The sequence below is a fragment of the Lissotriton helveticus genome, chromosome 4_1 (genome assembly GCF_964261635.1).
Source record: "Lissotriton helveticus chromosome 4_1, aLisHel1.1, whole genome shotgun sequence".
Lineage (NCBI taxonomy): Eukaryota > Metazoa > Chordata > Amphibia > Caudata > Salamandridae > Lissotriton > Lissotriton helveticus.
In genome coordinates, this window is record NC_136063.1 from 821960540 (window position 1) to 821983365 (window position 22826).

At 44.6% G+C, this 22826-nt stretch overlaps 1 protein-coding gene across 2 annotated transcripts in view; it reads right to left on the reverse strand.

The window, feature by feature from the left end:
- LPIN2 (lipin 2) overlaps window positions 1-22826 on the reverse strand; it is a 608403-nt gene that overhangs the window by 31368 nt on the left and 554209 nt on the right. For both annotated transcript variants that reach the window (XM_078687465.1, XM_078687464.1), the window contains exon 18: window positions 18215-18329. In XM_078687465.1, coding sequence (XP_078543591.1) covers window positions 18215-18329 — 115 coding nt within the window. The remainder of the gene's footprint in view (window positions 1-18214; window positions 18330-22826) is intronic.

Below are 22826 nucleotides of genomic sequence, written 5' to 3' on the forward strand. Positions count from 1 at the left end.
CTTACCTTACATCGTGTGTAATTTTGTGACGTGGAATGTTCGAGGTCTTGGTCATCCTGTCAAGCGTCAGAAGGTATTGTCTCATTTGTCTAAAATTAATTCTCAAGTAGTCTTTCTCCAAGAGACTCATTGTACAGATGTTGAATCTTCTAAGTTAAAACGACATTAGGTGGGTCAAGTGGTATTTTCTCCTGCGGTTCACAAAAAAGAAAGTCGTTGTTGCGATTTTGTTCCATAAAGGGTTGTCGGCCCAAATTTTATCCTCTCAAAATGATGACGAAGGACGCTGGGTAATGGCAAAGGTTGTGATCCAAAATAAGACTTTGGTTCTCTTAAACATTTATGGACCAGATCCCAAATTTTGGAACAATATCAAAATCCTTATATCTACTATGGACTGTCCAAATATTGTAATTGCTGGGGACTTTAATCAATGGTTAGACCCATTCGCAGACAGGCTTTCATCTCACAAATTTCAACCTGATAAGACTCATAAATGTTTCCAATCTGCCATTGCCTCGCGTCCCCTTTATGATGTTTGGAAAACATGTAATCCTGACACCCTTGAATATACCTTTTTTTCCCAATGTTCATCATACCCGTTCTAGGATAGACTATATTATGGTTAGTAAGTCACTCCTTCCCTCAATCCAAAAATCTGATATTGGATCTATTTTTCTGTCTGACCATGCCCCTGTCCATGCGTCCATTGATCTTACCTTAACTTCCTCCAAATTCAGTCGATGGAAATTCAATACATTTCCGTTGTCTGATGCTGCTTTTGTTAATGAAGCTATGGTCTTTATTTATGAGTTTTTTCTCCTTAATGACCCTTCTGACACCTCTATTCCTAATAATTGGGACGCTTTCAAAGCTGCTTTTCGAGCATTTACTATTTCATATGTTACAAAAAAGAAGAAAACGAATAGACTCAAATATGAATACCAACTCAGGAATATTAAAACTCTTGAACACTCATACTTTTCCTCAAAATCCAAGGATGCTCTTCAGAATCTAATCAAAGCAAAGTCCGAGTTAAATAAGATTGCTACGGTCGAAGCTTGTAACACCCTCTTGAAAATTAAATCCAAATACCATGGGGGCCAAAACAAAGCGGGTAAAATGCTGTCAAACTATCTCAAAATCAAATCTGAACGTAAAACGATTGGCCCTATTCTCAATGACCAAACTAATAAATTAGTTTCCTCAGATGAGGATATTGCAGATGTTTTTCATAATTATTATCACAATCTTTATACTGATGATACTCACCCATCGGATTCTAACCTAACGTCCTTCTTTGACGGTCTCCCATCTCCACCTTCACTGCCAGATGAATTTGCCCAATTAGAGAAAGACATTTCTCTTCAAGAAATTCTCCAGGCCATCTCTTCCCTTAAAAAATCCAAAGCTCCGGGTCCTGATGGATTACCTATTGAATTTTATTCTGCATCCCATACCATATTTGTACCCCAATTACATCCACTTTTTAATTCATTTATTTCATCTGCCAAAGCCTCTGGATCCTTCCAAGAAGCCCTCATTATCATAATTCCCAAACCAGACAAAGATCACTCCCTCTGTAAAAATTTTCGCCCAATTTCCCTGATTAATTATGATTGTAAAACATTTGCTAAAATTCTTGCTTCTCGCCTAGATGTCCTCATCCCTCTTTTGATTAAAACTGATCAGGTTGGCTTTTTAAAAGGTAGATTGGCCTTTGATAATGCCCGTATGTTCGCTAACATTATTTCCCACAGTAATTCCTTTAAATCTCCCCTTGCATCTCTGTCCTTGGATGCAGAGAAAGCCTTTGATTGGATCAATTGGCAATTTATGTTTCGATCCTTGCAATGGTTTGGTTTTGGTCCCTTCTTTATTTCCTTAGTTAAACTCCTTTACTCCTCTCCTCGTGCTAGTATTTTTGTCAACAACCAGTTTTCTAGATTTTTTCCTTTGTCCAGGGGCACAAGACAGGGTTGTCCTCTTTCCCCATTACTGTTTATCCTATGTCTCGAACCTTTTTTGGAGCATATCCGAACTAACCCCAATGTCCATGGTTTCAAACTAGCATCTACTGAAACAAAAATATCTGCATACGCAGATGATATCCTTGTTTATATGGCTGACCCAGTCTCATCTCTACCACATTTCATGGATGAAGTTCGTTTATATTCTTCCATATCTGGTTACAAACTCAATCTCTCCAAAACAGAAGTCCTACCTCTAAATTCCATTTGTTACCAATACATGTTTCACTCCACAGAATTTGCCTGGTGCCCTTCCAAAATAAAATACCTTGGCATTTGGTTTTCCTCCTCTCTCGCTGACACACTTAAGTTCACCTTTGATTCCCTTGTCAAAAAACTCCAGTCCCTTCTCCAAAGTTGGTCTCCCTTATTTTTGTCCTGGTGGGGTAGACTAGATACTATTAAAATGATGATTACGCCGCATATTCTTTATACTGTATCTATGCTCCCCATAAAAATTCCTTACTCATATTTTGCTCGTTTGAATTCTATATGTTCCAAATTTTTGTGGAGTAATAAGCATCCCCGCATTGCTTTGCAAACACTCATCCGTCCTAAAAATGAAGGTGGTGTCCGTTTCCCCAACTTTAAATTATACCACTCTGCTTTTATTATAAAACAATCCTTCACTTTAGCATATGATTTTTTGACTTCACCAGTACCCAGATGGGTAGTGTTTGAACGCTCCTTGTTGAAAGACTTTTCGTTTCAGCATGCTGTCTTCATGTCCAATTGTTCCTTTTTGTCCAAACACCCAGTTCTGAAATACTCTAAGTCACTGCTGCTTGACACTTTTTCCAAAGATTTATCTCCCCTTCAATGCTTCTTATCGTCCACTGTGTGGTATAATAAGTTCCTCAAATATAAGGGCAAGTCTTTCTACTACAAATACTGGGAGGAAAAGGGAATTTCTTTTGTACATCAATTCCTTTTCAATAATTCTATTCTCCCTTTTCATGAATTACAAAATATGTATCAACTGCCTATTTCGTGTTTACAGGAGAATACCATCATAACTGATGCTATTCGCTCTCACCTAACATTCCTTTCGTCGCCTGATGTTTTACCCTCCTTTTCCCCCACGTCCCCACTTTACTCTTTGTTCTCCCTACAACAACCAAAAGCTGCCCATGTTTATAGATTACTGGTTTCCAATGTTTCAGACTGCCCTAAGTCCTCTTTTGAGACTGCCTGGGAAGCTGATTTTAATATTTTGATACCAGTTGATGTTTGGGATCGCTTATGGTCCAAATTATTTAAGGTTTCTATCGCTGCACACATTACTCAATCCCTTTTTTTCATTTATCATAGAGTTGTTTTTACGCCTGTAAGTATTTCCAAGTTTTCACCTGCTTCACCCTCTGTATGCTGGTGTTGTTCTTCCGAACCAGGTACACTTAAGCATCAACTGTTTGATTGCCCTTCTGTCTTCTCATTTTGGAAATCTATCTGGGATATATGCATGCGTATGTTTCAATGTTCTACTACATTCTCGTTAGCAAATGTATTTTTAGGTTCTTTATCAGATGATATAGACATGATCTCATCTAATGCTAGATTACTTGATTTGTTCATTGCTATTGCATTTAAAGTGATTTTATCTTGTTGGAAAGATACTTCCAAAATTTCTGTTGTAACTTGGTGGAATTTCATATGTGATGAGCATAGCATTTCTGTTGCTTCTTCTTCTGTCCCTCTAAAAATCAAATCTGATCTCCTATGGCTACCCTTTGTTTCTTACCTCTCTTCTACCCATTCCATGTGAGTTCATGTCCTGTTCTTATCCTCGCATATTCCCAAATTTCACCTAGCTTCTTTCTTTCCCCTTCCACCTTCCTTCTCTGTCTTTTCCCCCTTTCCTCTTCTCTCTCCTTCTTTTCTTTTCTCTCTTCCCCTCATTAGTTTTTCTGAAATTTTTCATTAACTCTAGTGCCACCTGTTTTATCTTATTATATTCACTTCCCTTATTGTATGGCATTGTTTGTGTTTTTGCTAAAACTTAATAAAAAGTTCTTAAACTGAGAAATAAATACAGGTTAAACTAACTGGTGATAAATGTACTTTTTTAGGCTATGAAACCTCAGTTAGCAAATACCATCATGCAGATGTCTGTTAGTCATAAAGCTGAGTGACATATAATTGAACCCTAGTCAGTGCATTAAGGAATTGTATTTATAGTAATGGGAACTGGAATCATGAGATTGTGCGGCGGCTGTTTTTTTTGCATAATTATGGATTTGCCGCATTTGCCACATAATCCAGCTGCTGCATAATTTGCAGATTAAAAAAAAATAGTTTCTAGCTCAAACGGTTCAAAAGTTATTAAAAAAAAATACGGCAACATGTGTTGCTGTGCAGTTGAAGGCCTTTAGCAAAGGTTGATTGTCACATATCTCCTGCTTCTTGCTATATGTTGGTGTTAAACTGGTATTTCTGAGTGGCAATCTATGCCATGATAATGGCGCATAAATTGCTTATTCTTGCAGCATAATATAGTCAATTATGCAGAATACAGTGCTGCTGCAGAAACTCATAATTCCAAGGACCCTGGTTTTAAGTGACTCAATCTTCTGCTATAACTCTCTGCACTACCACCACACACTTACCTTCAGGCAGGGGAACCTCAAAGTCAGCATTAACCGTTCAGAGGCAGTTTGTTTTGTGAAAGCGGAGTCCATTGGGTGGCAGAGAGAAGGCCAGCATGGTTGCATTCAGAAGCAGAGCACTGGCCATCTCCACCCATGGTGCATCACAGTAATGGTTTGGAAGAACAAGGAAAGTAGCGAGATTCACGGATTTTGTCAAAGAGGTGGCCCAGAATATGGAGCACTCTGTGGAGATCATATTTGTGTTTACAAATGGCCAGAGACCGCTTCCTCAGAGAGATGCCCAAAGGAAGGGGACAACAAAGGTGGGCTTTTTTCCCTTTTTTTAAAAGGGTTATTCATTAGTGCAGCAGATACTGCTGCCAGGTGTGTAAGTGGCCACTGCTGCTCAATTATGGCTGTCTTACCATGAACAAGTAAAGAAGGGAGCCCTTTTTTAGGTGTCCCCTACGCATCGCCTTGCGCTGCATAGGAAAGAGACCTCTTGAGGTCGCTTCAGCATTCCAGGTAAAAACGTGCACGAGTTGCATTGCTTTCAGTGCAACGTGTGCACGTTTTGTCAATTTCCTTGCGGGAGCACGCAGCGCCATATGGTCGCACCCCCCCGCGAGGGAAACGCTACCTACTCTCGGCCGCACCCCCCCAAAATTGCCCACTGTAGTCGCATCACGGAGGAACGATCAAAGCCCTGACCTAAGGCAAAGGTTTATTATTTTTGCAAGTGATAGCCCCCTCTCAGGCTCTGTCAGAAAGCCCCGGCTGTCGGGGTGGGTAGCCGTGTGTTTGTTCAAGTGCACGCTGGATTAGAAACGCCTGTCTCGCTTTTTTTTTTATTTTAAAAATAGTGTCTCTTGTAAACGCATTTTACGACCTGAGCCCTTTCTCATGTGAAAGCCCCCGAGCGTGCCGCCTGCGACCGTATCGGATTTCCTTAGTCTGTTTTTGGGTGTGCATGGCTGGTTTTATTTTCCACGCTGAGTGAAAATTGCACGCCAGAAAGGCACGTCTCATCTTTGCTGCATTGGCTGCAATTAACTGCAGGTTTAGACTGTCGCAAGGCTAGTATTCATGAATGAATATCACAGTGTTAACAATTTATTTTCCTCCTGATGAGCCTTAAGTGCAAGCTGAGACTGTCTCTATTATAACATATATAAATAAAGGGGAAAAAAGCAGAGCTCATACTTGGAGATAGCAGCAGGCTTGATGAAAAAATGATCTTCAAATCGCACGTGGCAGTAGGAAGCCCAGTGTAGTCCCATTATATATTTTTCACAGCTTCAACTGTAATATCCTCTTTGGGGATATCTCCACAGAGATCCTAAAGCACTTTTATATTAAAATTGCAATAAGAGGCACAGAAATATTATCAACGTGTGGTGCACCACAATGTTATCAAAACTGAGCAACCACAGGGAAAACTGAGCCATCCCTTGGTGGACTAAAGGGAGGCATTTCTGGTGGGTGTTTTCCCATTTTTTATTGACTTTAAGTGAAGCAACGTTTTAAAAAACAGTGGATGCCGTATGTCTGCTTGACGCTGATCTCAAGTGCTTGTTTGCAAAGGCACCTATGGGGCAGTATGATCCTTTTCGATTTGCTTTATGTAGAGATTAGAGAGGGGTACAAAGGTAAACATTTTTTCCTCTTGAAAATTTCCCATAATACTGGAGTTGTTACAGCTCGCCCCATTTTCAGACGATGCATGTTTTCACGTTATAGGAGGGTGTGCTGGTAGCTTGCTCCTCCCTTCCCTTCCCCCATCCCAAACCAAACTTCCCAGAGTTGCTCTCTTCATTTGCGCGCTGGGCTTCAGGAGTGCAAAGTTTGCTGTGCTGTAAGTTTTATTTAAAACTCATGTTGCTTTACTTGCAAGTGCTTCTATTATACATTTGTTATCTTCGCAGCCCTCAGATGTACATGTCAATTGCCTTCGTTAAGGGCCACTGCATCCGTCCGTTTGAGCGTAGCCTTGAATGGGAACCGCAACCACTAACAGTGGGGTTCACTCGGTGCACACAGGCAGTCAGGGGTAAATGCGGGGCAGAGAAGGTGGAAAAGCCAGTGCTGGTTGCTTCATGTTTATTTACAAGTGGGAAATATATATACGGAATCTGCTCGTTTAAATCCTTTGACTAAAAGTCCCCATGTTGTAGCAGTTAGAGGCCGGAGGGCGTTGAGCTGTGGTTCTCAGCGGAACTGTTTGCATCTGAATCCGACTCCTTCATGGCAGATGGAGATTCAGTTGTTTTGTTCGCACTCCCCGTCGTGCTTTTATTTGAGATGGTTTAACTGCGTTTATTCTCGTGGTCTCTTCTTAACTCATGGCCAGTTTGCTGGGCACACACATTGCAGTAATGCTGTTCGTTTTCTTATGTTAATTATTCTGTTTCGCCTTGCTATCGTGAGCGCGACTTTTATCATGCCCCTTCTCTACAGCCATCACCAGCAACTATAAATAAATGTGTAGTTTCACTTTTTCCATGACAGGTTCGGGCATACAAGTCCCAGCATGCTTCTTGTTGGCTGAATGACCAGGCGGGGGGGCTACAAGTCGTCTCCAGGACGACTGGTAGTCATGGTACATGTACTTACTTACACTGCCTTCCTTCTACGACTGCCCAATCTCCTTCCACATTGTACCTGGGAGCTCTTAACAAAATATAACAGCAAATTGTAAGGTCGCTGCTCGCCTTCACATTAGTAAATTTACGATGCGTCCTTTCTGCCAGACCAGAAACAACTCTCAAGTTTTCCAAGTCTACATTTACGCCCCTCCATCAATACCTTTTTATTCATTAGTTGGAATTCTGATGTGCACCTGTTTTTTTTTTTTTTTTAAACAGGACTCCAAATACCAGAATGCCTATAAAAAACGTCTTTGGGCGAGATTAAATATTAAAGCACGGACCCGGGAAACTTGGGAGCACTTTAGATGCAATAATGACGCTGGGAAAGAGAGGCTAGGCTGTCAGAAACTTGTATCCGCCCATATATAACTGTAAAAATATCACATGAACAATTGGGACTTTGGAACCCGGACCTACAGTTCGGTATCACCTTGCTGATGGCAGAAAACCTCCGCATTGTAGATTTATTTTTTAAAGGATGCAAATCCTCATTAGCTGCCATGCTTAATCTACTGCGGACCTGTACTGCCAGACATGTAGTCACACATGGAATTCGCCTGTTTTTAAATTTTTTAAAATTATTATTAAAGTTAGAGTGCGGAGGTCGTCTGCAAGGCAGTATCTACCTATAGAGAGTCGGACGGAAGGAGCAGAGCCATTCTATGCAAAGGCCATATGGTCAGTTGTCTATGGCACACACTGCTGGGTGTATCACTCACCAATCTGTGTTACTTGTTTTGGGTGGGCACCTACCATGGATGCACATTCTGGGCAATGACTATAAAACACAAGCATTTGCAATGCAATAGGTCTCGAATTTACGCAAATTTAAGCTATTGGCATTGTAAATGACAATGAGTTTTATTTATGTTTCAAAAACTAAAATATCAATAAAAACCATTGTCATTTACAATGCCAATAGCTGAAACCAGCGTAAATGCGAGACCTGTTGCAATGCAAATGCTTGTTTTGTTTGCTAGCATTAGAGCCTGGGTCACCCTTCATGCTTTTTAACACTAAGGGGCAGAAAGCATCATTGGTGCTGCAGGTACAGTGGCACCAGGGCCCAGCGTTATGAGGAGCCTAATACGCCCCCGTTTTGGCTGTTTTACTATCCTTCCTTGCATTAGGGCCCACTGCACACTTGCCAGTGTTGACGTGGGCCTTAGAGAAATGGCCCAATTAAGGAGAAAATTAAAGCAGAGGAGACACTTTCATTTGGCCTCAGAGAGATGGGTATGGAAAGATGGGAGTCCATGTTTTTGCACAGGGCAGATCAGACTTCCCTTTTTGCAAGGCGGTAGTTATCATTAATGAAGCTGAAGCAGCAGCACTGGGGCCCAGGGGTCTTATGGGCCCACTGCATTACTAATATGACAGTCTATTTTAAAGAAGGGGGATGGGAGCTCATTTTCCTTTCTAGCATTAGGATGTAGGGCACCCTTGCAGAAAAAAGGGAGACAACATGTGGAAGCTCTTTTTTTTCTGGAAGAGACAAAGGCTGATTTCAAGACTGGAGTGATGGTCAAGCATGGCGGGGAAGGAGTGAAAGAGGCAGAGGAGATAGCATGCTACTCAGGACTGCAGTTATCATTAGTACACCAGGTGCTGTTGCATCGGGGTCCAGGAGTGTAATATTTTTGGGTCAATACTTGTTTATATTTGATGCATTTGTTGTTTATAAGCCACATGGTTAGCGTGGTTTATGAGCTATAGAAAAAGTGCTCCTTAAATTATCCCATAAGCCCTGCACCCCACTTAACCATGTCCCTCCTGCTCCCACAATCCTTGCCATAAAGATTTTGAGTGGGGCCAAACTTCAAAACAATTTGCTTAGGGTGGCTCAGAGCAAATGTTTTTGAAGACCTCTGCCATGAAACCACCTACTGGCACATGAGGAGCACTGCTCTCAATATCTAATCCGAGGAACATTAAAAAGGGGAGGAATCTGAGGTTCCAAGTATCCATCTAAAGTATACTTTAGAATGAATTGTTGCATACATTCAATGCTGATTTTACAGCGCGCATAATTTGTGTAAAGTCACACCATCAAAGTGAGGGTGAGGATGAACAAATTACTAACCTTAGGGAGCGTCTTATCTGGTAGAGACTATCTAGCCACAGAATCGTTACCTTAGAATTATCCCCAGGCATCAGACTGGATCCAGAAATTTTCGAGAGCAGTCCCCCTGCATGCCGTAGGGTGGCATCGTTCAGCTCCATGATGCCTCGTCCAAGCTAGAAGTGACATGAGTGGTGCCTATATAGGTACCATCCCAGTGTGCTGACATCAGTTTCTTTTCGTGTCTTTTCATGCCAGGAGAACGGAGCCATAAAGAACACTGTCCACTGGTGTGGAAAACTAGGGCCCTGAAAGGGGGATTAAAGGCTGTCTCTAGGAATCGGTTAGCAGAGCAGGGAGGATGGGTGAGTCAGTAAGGAATCTGCGTGAAGAACCAGCTTCTCTGGAAAGATGTTTAGGTACAGATGATTAGATGACAAAGCCTGGAGCTCACTGACCCTCCAGGCACATATAATGGCCACTAGGAAGCCTGTTTTGATACTAAGGACCTTTAGAGGACAGTTGTGTAGTGGCTCAAAAGGAGTACACATCAGAAGGATGAAGGTGGAAACAGGATGGTTGGAGGACACCCCAGTGGATGCCCAGAGAAACAGAATACCTACACCAGGGAACCCGGGTGCATAGGTGTGAAGTGGTGTTGGAACCGCCCCTTGTGGTCAATGGGGAGCCTTGGATGTCCAGCTGCTAGAGTCTCGTCGACCAGTTCAGTGGAACCCAGACGAGGATTCTGGATGAGGAGTACCTGCAAAGAGACAGGAATTATCCCAAGCCACCAGAGGTGTTCAGGAGGAGCAGGAGCACGATGCCAACCTTTGCGGAGGAACTTTGCTGTAGCACGGAGGTCTTGAAGATGCAGCTGTGGAGCCCAGGCGATGTTGCAGAAGCACAAGAGACGTCCACGAGCTGTTCCACGTTGGTGGTCGAGATGTAGGAAGGTCAGAGGCCGTAAGGACCACCAACAAGAATTGGCAAACGCAACAGACGTGTTTGCACAAAGAGATGCTGTGTTGCAGACCAGCAAGGTCTGAGGAACTTACCCAGCAAGGGAAACTCAGGACTGGCCCTCAGTACGCAGGAGAGCCAGCAGAAATCCATGGAGACCTCAGGAGGTCCCTCTGGCAGCAGGCACAGGGAGTCCTCAGCAATGCACCAGGCAACATTGAGACCCACGTCACAGGAGATGCAGTGAGGGCGACACTCTTAGAGTTGTGAGATGCTGGAGGCTGGGGATTCTTTGGAGCTCGAAGATCTTCAATCAGGAGAAACAGCAAGCTTTGGCAACAGCAAACAGAAGCAGTGCAAAGGGATGCGGTTCTGGTCGGCTGGAGATTACAGTCTTCCACGTTGCCGGGAAGACTGGTCAAGCCTCTGGAGAGCCAACAAACCACCAGCTGTGTTGTAGAGCCGGGAGGTTTCTGTGGGACAGCAGGGTCCACAAGCCGGTGGTAGTCGTCGAGGTACCTGCGGATGCAGGGGAGTGACACCTTCACTCCAAGGGAGATTCCTTCATGCTATCTTGATGCAGGCAGAGTCCTTGGTGTCAACTACATAACTTAAAATGGCTTCCCAGACTTCCAAAGCCAGAGAAAGGACTGGGTTTTTAGGGGTGTCTCTGCTCGTGCAGGTGCACCCTCACACTAAGACTCCTGCATGGGATGTAAGGGCTACCTTAGGGGTGACCTATAGGTTTTAAGTGTAGTGTTTGGGATATAAAGAAAACCTTACATCTGAAGTGAAGGATGCATGAACAATTTCACACAGGTTGCAATGGTAGACCTGCAGACACAGTTTGCATGGGCTCCTATGGGTGGCACAATACATGCAGCAGCCCATGGGAGAACCCTGGTGTACCGATGCCCTAGGTACCTTAGTACCATACACTAAGGACTTACAGGGGTACACCAGTATGCCAATTGTGGGGTGTATAAATACTTACCAGTGAATTGAGGAGAGAGAGAGAGAGAGAGAGAGAGAGAGAGAGAGAGAGAGCACAGACACTGTGGTCCTGATTAGCAGTATCCCAGTGTATTACAGTCCAAACACACTGACACCAGTCAACAAGTAGGGGGTAACTATGCCACCAATATCCTATTCTCCTACAATAATTGTGTCCCCCTCCTCAAGATTACCACGGACGATAACCATGACGAGTAATAATATCAACCACACGATTAACGGAAAGGGATCTTTAAGTCTTGCGCTACAACACCCCTCATATCCTCTGAATTAGAGCGGCTTTGGAATTGCCAGTGTGCAGAAGTGTTTACATTGAGCGTTCTCAGCGGTAGAGAATAGATCCAGCCAAGGTTTTCCCCAGTCCTGAAAGAGACCTTGTGCCACCTCCATGGGCAAACGCCATTCATGGTCCTCAAGGAATCAATGGCTGAGTTTGTCTGCAATATCATGTAGAGATCCTGTCAGGTGCTGCACAACCAGGAAAGTTTCCTGACATTTGAGCCATATCCTGAGGCGCAGAACCTCCTGACACAGCAGCCACAACCTCACTCTGTACTTCTTGGTGTAGTAACACATGGCAGTACCGTTGTCTGTGAACACCTGGACTAGCTTCCCTTTGATGGAAGGCAGAAAATATTTTGATGTCAAACGAATCGCACGCAGCTCCAGAAGATTGATGTGGAGCTGATTCCCTGCCGGAGACCAGAGACCTCTGATCTCCACCTCTCCCAGATGGCCAACACAGTCTAGAAGTGATGATTCAGTCACCAGTGTCAGTTCTGGGTGGGGAGGGAGAGGGATCCGAAGCTGACCCAGATGTAGCCCATTAGCCACCACTGCAAATACTTCACAGTCTCTGGACCAGATCATAGAGATTCCCCCAACACTGGACCCACTGGGACTTCCGATCCTACTGCAGAATCTGTATATGCCATCAAGCGTGCTTTAACAGAAGGATGCAGGAGGCCATACGACGCCGCAGTCTCACAGTCAAGTCTCACCGAAATCCAGGAATGTAGTATAAACATCAGGATTACTGCCCCAATGTTCTGGACTCTCAGCTCCGGAGGATAGGTGCCTAATTGCACCATGTCAAGAATGGCTCAGATGAAAGAGAGTGTCTTAGAAGGAGTCATGTGTGACTTTGGCATGTTGATGGTAAAACCAGCCAATGCAGGAGGTCTGCTGTAGTCTGGAAGTGGGTAACGAATGCCTGTGGCGAGCCCGCCTTAACTAGCCACTCGTCGAGGTAGGGAAAAACTGGTACTCCTGACCTCTGCTGATGTGCTGCAACCACTGCCATCACTTTTGCAAGCACCCAAGGGGCACTGGTGAGACCAAAGGGGAGCACCACAAACTGGAAATGATCCTGTTCTTCCATAAACTGTAGGTAACGCTGATAGACCAAAAAAAGCAAAAAAACAAAAGACTAGTAGTGGTCTACACTAAGCAAAGAAGACTGAGCAAGGAGACAGAAGCAAGAGTCGTGGTGTCAGAAAAACTATGTGTGTGAAAGAAAGGAAATGAATCCCATCAGCCCACCCAAGTGGCGGAGCCTCGTCATCTGGGATTGTAACAGGTCATGGTCTAGATAAGGAGACACACCTGATGATATTGTGTGTATTTCTCCAATTCTCCAAGACCTCCAGTGATGGATCCGACCCCAAATGTTGTGTGTGGGAAAGATGGTGTGGGAAAATGAATTGCAGTGAAAAGAAAGTGTAAACAAAAATCAAATGTGCTATTTAAAATTGGCTACCATAATGCAAAGGAGAACTTTATTGGGGATAAATCATGGTGACAAGATTAAAAAGAAGTGTATGACAGTCTGAAATAATGACTGCCCAAAATAGATGGTGTGGTGGTCAACATGTTTCTGCCATGCAGGGGCGTCTCCCCTACCAGGCTTTCACCAGGACCTTGGAAATACACTACTGCAATAACGTACAAAAAAACAAAGTTAATTAATGTTACCACAAGATACTGGATACTCTGATAGACCTACAGGACAGGGATATGAAAATAGGCATCCTGCAGGTCCAATGCTAACCTCCAGTCTGGAGGATCTAGTGGAGATGGGACCTGGGCAAATGTCAACTCTTTTTCTCCTTCCTCAGGAAGAAAGTGAGAGGATGCAAATCTAGGATAGGGTAGAGACTGCCGCCCTTCTTTGGCACAAGAAATTAGCGGGAATAGCAACCACGACCACCTTCTCATTCCGGCACCCCCTCAATGGCTGCTCTGGCCAAAAGAGTCTGCACTTCATGATGCAGCATGCAGAGGTGATCCTCCATCAGCCAATCTGAGGATAGAGGCTAGGGCAGCTGGGTTTCTAGGAGTGGAAGGGCACAACTCTGCCAGATAATTTGGTGCATCCTCTTGTCCGATGTTATGGCTTGCCATTGGGGCAGGTGGTGGCTGATCCTGCCTCCAACAGGGAGCCTGTGTTTTTGCAAGGGCCCACTAAAGAGGACTGGAGGTTACCAAGGGTGGTGGCAGGCTAGGCAGATCTCCGGCCTTGGTTCCCACTGGACTTGTGGGAACTGCATCCACAGCCATGAAAAGGCTGGAAAGCCTGTTGGATGTTGTGATTTTGATGGAAAGGACACCATTAGCAGCCCCTACAATATCGAATCCAGGAGCAAAAGGAAGTCTGTCTTGGGGCCACGGCAAGGCCCAATGACTTGGTGGTGACTTGATTCTACATGAAGCGCTCAAACTCTGAAACAGTTTTGCCTCCAAACAGGTTAGTGCCATTGAAGCGCATGTCCATAGGGGATGCCTGGACACCCCCTGAAAAGTCAGTTGATCTCAGCCTGGCATGGTGGTGGAGTGTCACTGATGAAGCAATGGCTCTGCCCATCAAGTCTCTGGTGTCCAGCCCGCATCAGATGGTGATAGCCTAGTTCAGGATGGATCGTGACTCACCTGAGACCATAGGTAAGACTTGCGTAACAAAGTCCCACTCAGTGTGGCTGTATTGGCCCATGAGGCACATGGTGTTCACTGACCACAGTGAAAGGCTAGCAGAAAAGAAATCCTCTTCCCAAAGTTATCCAGACTTTAGGATTCCCTCTTCAGTGGAATGGTAGGAAACTCACCGGAATTCACTTTGAAGTGGAGGCATGCACTATCAGGCTCTCAGAGGTGGGGTGCTGGGTGAGGTAATCTGGGTGCCCAAGAGTTAGATGTTGGTGACATGCAATTGTCCTGTGCACAGTGGTGCTCATGTAGGGCCTGGCCCAGGACCCTGCCCAGAACATCAGAAGGGCAGCAGGGGTTCTGTATGGCATACCCCTGGCTGAAGTTCCTCAGTCAAGACATTGGTGAGGACTTCAGCGCCTTCCTCACAACCATAGCAAAGGATGCCCCTTCCTCCGTAGCCACACTAGGAGGAGAGACCAGGCCAGTGTCTGATGGATGTCTAGGCCACTGTGGATTCACGACCGGCGCTGGTTCAGACCCAGCAATGGACCACAGGGCTTGACTGGCATAGAGGGTGTATCCACCGGTGGAAATCCAGTTGTGGCACCTCCTCGATCCATGGAGCCCAAAGGCGCACCAGAGGAGTCAAACTGACCAAATAGGAGGTGTATGACCTCATAAAACTATGAATTGGGCGAAGTCAATCCTGCACAACAGAATTCAAGGAGGCATAGAGGGGACCCAGGCTCAGCTTCCACAGGTGGAGTGCCAAAACGGATCCTCAACATATGGCTTCATTCCTGTGCCTCACCCAATGAGTTGAACAGGCGCGATGAAGTTGAAATTTGCTTCAACTTCTTTGATTTCTTGTGTTTGTGAGCCTTACCCAATGACTACTTTGATTGCGACGACGGCCACTGGGAAGGACTTCAAAAGCAGGCTCTGTACCTTCATAGTGACCAGGACCCAGAGCGGTGTGGAGTCTTCTGATGTTGGGCCAACAGCAGCATTGTCACCCTCATCACCATTGGATTCATGGTGCAGCATTTCAGTTCCTGGAGTCGGGGTCTGGCTCCAGGCACCACAGGCAAACCAGATGGGGGTCTGTCACAGACATTTGCCTATGACAGGTCCCACAGGGTTTGAAACCAGCAAGGCACACTGGGAGCAAAATGCTCAAAAAAAGTAGACAAAATGTCAAATAAAAGTGGTCAAAAATTGACTTGGGTAGCTTTTTCCGGATCTGCGCTGTTGATGTGGAAAATAGGGAACTGATGTAAGTGTGCTGGGGTGGCACCTATATAATGCCCTGCGCATGTCACATTCAGCGTAGACAACAGCTACCACCCCTACGTGGACCAATCAATGGCACCTACCGTCACGGAGAGGGTCTGCTCAAGATTTTCCAGATCCAGTCTGATGCCTGGGGGATATTCTAAGGTAAGGTATATGTGTCTAGAAGCCTCTATCAGATTGCGCACATTGTCTCTTCTGTGCCTATCTTTACGTTTAGTCATTTTCTTACATAGAGACTTTGGGTCTGGTCTCCATTCTGGTATGGTGTCCAGCTTCTTTGCTATCTCTTTAATCCTATTTTTCAATGCTGCTAGTCTTTATTGGAACACTGTTACATCATTCCGCAGGGGTTGTATTTTTTGTGTACAGTTCACCACCATATCCACCTCTAAATAGAAAGTTTGATATCCGTTTACTCTTTTAGGAGGTTCTTCATGTTAACAGGACTGAATGGTGTTATATTGGGTTAATCCTTGGTAAACTTCTTTAGAGGTGGGTGTTTTGCGACCATTTTGCAGAATAGGAGCTACTATATACAAGCTACTATAAGTGTTTGGCTCTAGACACGATTAGTGCTGCCACACTCAGACAGGACCACCACAGTTAACACAAATGTGCTTTCGTTCGGTTAGATATCAGAGAAAGGAATGGCAAAGTATAAATAGGAGAGAATGTCTTCAGCTGTTTATGAAATCCAGAAGCTTACTATTGTGGAGCAGGATCACCGGGTTGTCAAAAATCAGTGCTGACGACTCAGTGGCATAGTTGTTAAATACTAAGACTCAGTGGCACAGGCAAATTAAGTTGTTGGTTTATAGTATAAGAAAGAAATATAGCTAGAGTTTTTCACATTGCCAGCAATTTGAACTCAGTAACATTTGGCACTAACCTCATTCAAGATAGCGGTCTGTCCCTTTTCTATTTCCATGTTACCTGCAAGCCTCTTATCAGTTCACTGAGAAAGAAAGGCCTTGCTGCTGCCCAGTTTCAGAACTTGGGGGAAAAAGACTTCCATCAAGATGGAGGGTTTCCTCCGCAATCTCAGCACAACCTCCCTCTCACCTGGTGTCCCTAAGCAGGGTGCATCGTCATGCATCCCTGCAGGTGTCAATTCCTGCTACCGGTAAGTCACTGTTCTTTAGCGGGTGGAGGAGGAAGTGTTCTGTGATGGCCATTAGGGGAGTCTGAACTGGAAAGAAGGCACATGGGAGTTGGATTTCTAGTCCGCACATGCGGGCTCCATCAACTTGGTAGCCCCTTCAAAACCGAGGGGACGAGTAGAACAGAAAGTCCACTAGTATCACAGGTCTTCAAGTATACACCAGATCCACTAGGTGCCCAACACCCCAAGGCATTCCTCCAATCAGCAAACTGGCCAGTAAGCAACTTTCAAAGCATATGCATGGTCCAAAGTCCACAGTCATCCGGGAGCTAGCTGCACAGTGGCTTGCTTCATCCAGCAGCTAGATCTTCACAGGCCATGTCATAGCAGGTTTTGATACATAACATAATCCATCTAGACTATGCCCTTTTTTGCACTGCTTTCCTGCTCACCATATCACACAGTGCAAGTACATAGTGCCCTAATAGGTATTTACCATTTAGGGACTTAAGAGCCAGGCTTCCCGTCGCAAAGATGCTCTTGGCCAGACCTCTATTTTTTAGACCGCCCCCTATCCTCTGGGGCAGTAGGAAAAGTGCCATGGGACAAGAGACAAGAGGCTGAAGCCTGAATAACAAGGCTTTCTGGGGAAGGGTGCTCTGACAAAAATAAAGTGTCACCCGGAGCTGGTCTATACTGCCTGGCAATTGACCTATTAACTGCTTCAGCGCTACCGCGTTTACCTGCTGTGCGCTGAAAAAGTAATAAATGGCTTGTTTGTGACAAAGCCAGCTCGTCATGAGCGCAGGGCAGGTAACGCCCATGACGAGCTGGCTTTGTCATTAGCGTCGAAGTGGTTAAGGTCTGGAGCGGAGGATGGCTTGGTCCATGCAGGGAGTACAGGGTCTAAGCGAGCCTCATAAATTGTAACAAGTGGCTCTGATGTGTGACCTCTGTGAGAATAGCAGATTTTGCTTCTACTGTGGGCAGCGGTAGTTCCAGAAGGTGGCTCCGAGCTATGGTCTGTGTGACCTCTCGGAAGATGACGGATTTCGTTGCTACTGTGGGCAGAGGTAGTTCCATAACTTCTGTAGTCTTTCGAGTTACTGAACGGTAGGAAGATGTACCCGGGGGAACAGGCCCTACTGGGTCAAAAAAACCTAGTTCTTGGGAAAGGATAACACTTTCTCAGAAAGATTCTTGAGAGTACCACTGAGTGGTTTCTCTGGCTTCAAAATATAGCAATCTCTCAACACCAAAGGCCAATTTTACATTCAGCAGCTCAAGCCCTCCAGTGCTGAGAGCATCACAATGGATCAAATGGTAACAATTGCAAACAATGTGCAGGAACATTTATTTCCTTCTACATTGCTAAATCCATCTGGATATTTATTTACCTAGATTGAGCATGTATCTAAAAGAGGCAAAGAATGTGGCACCTTTCTTCAAAATACCAGGCCATACAAACTGAACTGCTTCCAGGGGAAGACTGTTGTAGAAGCTGTCAAATGTCAAGTTAATAGCTGCACAAGCTCATTTCACGTAACAGGCAGTCAATTTTACATTTTATATCTGTGCATACTTACGTTGGGTCGGTTACCAAAGGCAGCATAAAAAGGTTGGTTGCAGGAAGAAAATAAACTCTTGATGTCATTTAAACATTCAATCTTAAATTTCTCTGGTTTCTTTTCTATTACCTCCCTGAAACAGAAGAAAAGAGTCTTACAGATTGCAATCGATAATATAATGCATGTGAAGACATGGTGAACAAGTTACTTGCCTTCAGTAGCGATCTTTCTGGAGGAAATTCTATTTAACCACAGATTCCTTACCAAGAGAATATCCCAGGTGGCAGACTTGAGCCAGAAACACACAAAACAGTGCTTGAGTGTGGCAGTATTTGACACTGTGAAAATCTGTACAGACTTAATTCTACTCTGGAAGTGACTAATGGAGCAACATATACAAACCATCATTGCACGCTGCAGTAAGTTAGTTTTTCTGAAACTTGACCGCCGCGTCGTAAGATGCGGAGCCCATTCCACAGAATGGGGTGGGATGGAAAGAGGTGAGTAATCCATGGTTAGAGTATTCACCAGAAAGACCGCTATCGAAGGTAAACAACTTATTGTTTTGATGACATTTTTTTGGGGGGAATTTATTTTTATTGAATTGAAAATCAGGGCAAACAGAACATTCAGAAGATATTCATGATTGGCTGCAAGCATAGCTGTAGAATAATGCAACACCATTCTCACCCACATCCTCCTACATAGTAAACAGTACTTTCGACTCGCTCTCCAAACCCCAAGAAACATAATCACATTACATGGACACATCATCCGTTTCGATTTCAGGTGGATCACATATATAGCCTCGAAACTTGTTCCATGCTCCCCATACCTTCTCCCATTTACGGGGACAACCCCGATGTTTAAAAACCGTCTTCTCGGCTATCATTGCTTCATCCATGTCTTCACACCATTTCCGGAGCGTAGGTGCGTCATCCGACCCCCACAGCATAGCAATGTTGCCCTTAGCAAATGTCATACCCAGCATCGCCCAGTCCTGTTCCTGGTGGGTGAGGTCATTGGGCTCCCACACATTAAGCAGACAGCGTCTTGGTTCTGGTAATAAGGACATTTCCACAGTCTGTGATAGAGTGCGCATCACCTTGGCCCAGTATGCTGCCACGTGGGGACATTCCCATAAGGTTTGAAAAAATGTGCCCTCCTCCCCACATTTACATAGACAATATTGGTGTTGTGCTTTCCCTATGGCGTGGAGTGTAGTTCTGGTGTAGTAGGTGCGATGCAATACTTTAAGTTGGACCAATCTGAGCCGCACGGGTATGGCCGTCTCCCGTGGCGATGACAGTGCCTCTTGCCATTCTGACACCTCAAAGTCACCCACATCCCGGGACCATTTTTGTCGAAGATTGGGCGTCGGATCTGGTAGGTTGTTAATTAATTTGCGATATGTAAAGGATGTCGCCCTCTCCACCATATGTTCCGTAAGGAGTCTATTCTCCAGTGGGTTGGCCTCTGGCAAAGTCGTGCCTGGTGCCAGGATTGCCTGAAGTGCATTCCGGATTTGTAGATATCTAAACTTTTCTGTCTGTGCCATGTCCTATTGTGTTTCTAAGTGGGAAAATTTCACCATCTTGCCCTTTTTCCACAGATCACCCACTGTGGAAATACTGATGTTATCCTAATTTGTGAATCCCTTACTATTCCGAAGTCGCCCAAGTCTGTATGAGTCCCAGAGTGGTGTCATTTGTGTGATATTTCCTAAACATTGTAGGCGAACCTGCGCCTGGTACCATATGTGAATCGTGTGTGCGGTAGGGCCAATCAGGGAAGGGGGCCTACGCTTGCTGTATAAGGCTCCCATCATTCAGTTCTCCCCGAGTTCATGCCTGTCCGCTTGGTACGCAGGTTCATTCTGTGGGGCCTGGAGCCAGTAGTTAATTATTTTGAGGTGTGCCGCCCAGTAATACATGCCCAGTAATACATCTGTACAATCGAAGTGCTATGCCCCCGTCGTACCAGCTACGCACCAGCTTGTCTTGGGCAATTTGCGCCGGTTTGTTCCTCCATAATAAACTGGAGTCCTCAGCCGCTATTGCCTTGAAGTAGGTCTGTGGGACCGGAAATGGGGTGTTTGAGGACATATAGAAACCGGGGAAGCGTCATCATTTTGTAAAGCGCTGCCTTTCCCAGTAGTGTGAGGGGGAGGCTACGCCAAACCGTTGCATCACGTTTGAATCGCTCTAGCGGGGGGGTTTAAAATTTTCATATAAAAGTCATCGGGGTCAGGGAAATTTGTTTTTTAATAAGATTTTGTTTTATTGAGTTTCATATTCAAAATCATATCATAACAGGAGAAAAACAAGTTCCTTGTATGATAAGAGAGAAGTGCACATGATCATCATAAGTTACAATAGTCATAGTAGAAATATAAACGACATTCACTGGCATGAGGAGAATGTGTAAGGGTTGAGCTATATTTAATGATCATGAATTTGGAGGGGGCCTATGTAAGGAGGTTGAAGATATAGGTGAAGAGAAAAGGTGTTGTCAACACTTCTTATGAAGCAGATATATGCCCTCCATGTGTGGTGGGAGAGGTTTGCATTTTTCCCAGCCTGCTAGTATGGTTTTGATCCCAACGGTTTATAGTAAACTAAGAAGGTAGACATCCCATTTGTTGTGTAGGTTGCATCTTTGATGCATATGGTCACAGTGTTTAATTACGCTGATGACCTCCAGCTTATTTTCACCTTGTCAAACTCATCTCACTCTGTTCACAACTTCCAGTCAGTGATGGTCTTTATCAGGGATTGGATGAATTCTAACCATCTGAAACTCAACCCTGATAAGACTGAGCTCGTCCTGACTGGTGGCAAACTCAACCCTTGGTCTTCTGTCTTTTGGCCTTCCTCGTTTGGTTCCCCTCCCTCTCCTTCTTCTGTTAAAACTCTGGGGATCACTCTTAATCAACATCTTACTCTTCACTCGCACATTAGCACGGTGGGTTCTTCTTGTTTTTTTGCGTTGCGTACCATTCGCAAGATCTCACGTTTTTTTCCCTTTCAGCCTTCAAACTCATTGTCATGGCGATGGTTCTCTCTCGCCTTGACTATGGGAATGCACTGTACAATGGCATTCCCAGCTATGCCCTCCGTCGGCTCCAGCTTGTGCAGAACCAAGCTGTTCGCTTGGTACTTAGTCTACCTAGATCTCAGCACATTACCCCGTCTCTCTGCTCTTTACACTGGCTCCCTATAAAAGAAAGAGCCCTGTTCAAGCTTGGATGCCTGACCTTCCAGGCTCTTGCCGGGACAGCCCCAGCTTTCATCAAGTCCTACATCCATCGTTACATTCCTGGTAGGCATTTACGCTCCTCTTCATTATCTTTTAGTGGTACCCCGATTCAAGAAAAGCAGGATAGGAGGCTGTAAGTTCGCTGTTCTCGCCCCGTCCTTTTGGAACTCCTTACCCCTCTCTATCCGAACATCAGTATCCTACATGGAGTTTTGTGGGAGACTGAAGACTTTTCTGTTCTCACAGGCCTTCTCTACTTGATCCAACTTTGAGCTTGCACTTGAAATTGATTTGTCCCCGCAGCGCCATGAAACCGCTAGGTAAACGTGCGCTATATAAGTTTATTTAAATTCAAATTCAAAGTCTCCATGGAATGATTAAGAGGAATGTTAAGAATTGTGTTAAATGGGAGTTCAATGTTATTCCAGTAGTCTTTGATGGAACTGCAGCGGAACAGTAAGGGATGAAGGACTCCTACGCAGGGATGTGGAATTCCTATAACCAGATGCCCAGGACATATTGTTTGGGATCAAGGGCAACCAGTTTTCACGTGTATTTTGTCCTTGAGACAAGTAGGCCCAACACCAACCAGTTTTCATGTGTATTTTGTCCTTGAGACAAGTAGGCCCCACACCCTGCAGCACAAACCCTCTGGCTGCCAGATTGCAGTACCACATTACAGATTAGGGAAGGGCATTGTCTGCAGTTAAGTTAATATTTTTGTCCATATGGTATTGCTGTACAAACTTGTATTTATGGTTCATTAATTGAAAGACTTTATTATTAGGGTGAGCGCTCTAAGTACATGTTGTAAGCTCTGACAGCACGACCAACAGTGGTTCCAGTATAAAAATGTGTAGACACGTTTTAAACGTTTATCAATATGAAACTATGTATGATGCTCCCAGAATGCTCTCTGATTTGATGCAAATATTTGCAGAAGCTTGAAAGCAATATTGAGTATTCTTTGCTTTCAAAATAAAATGTTCTTAAAGAAGAAATGCGTTACTTACCTGTAACTGCAGTTATCCAGTATTGGTGTCTTTCATAGATTCACATACCTGAATCATTCCCCGTCGTCGAGACGGGAGTCTCCGGTACATAGAAAAGTAATGTCTTATAGACATACATAGAGAATAGTAGGCCTAAAGGCCTCACCTTAGTAACATATCCATGTCCTTTTGTAAAAAGGACCAAACTCTAGAGATGAGCCAATCAGCTATCACCTCCCTCTAGAACCTTCCTGGCAGGAGCCTCAGTTCCTCAGATTTTCGTACGCACTAAGCTAAGTAGGCGTGACACAGAGAGGTGAGTCCTTCCAGGGGAGGCGGGAGGGTTGCATGTGAATCTATGAAAGACACCAATACTGGAT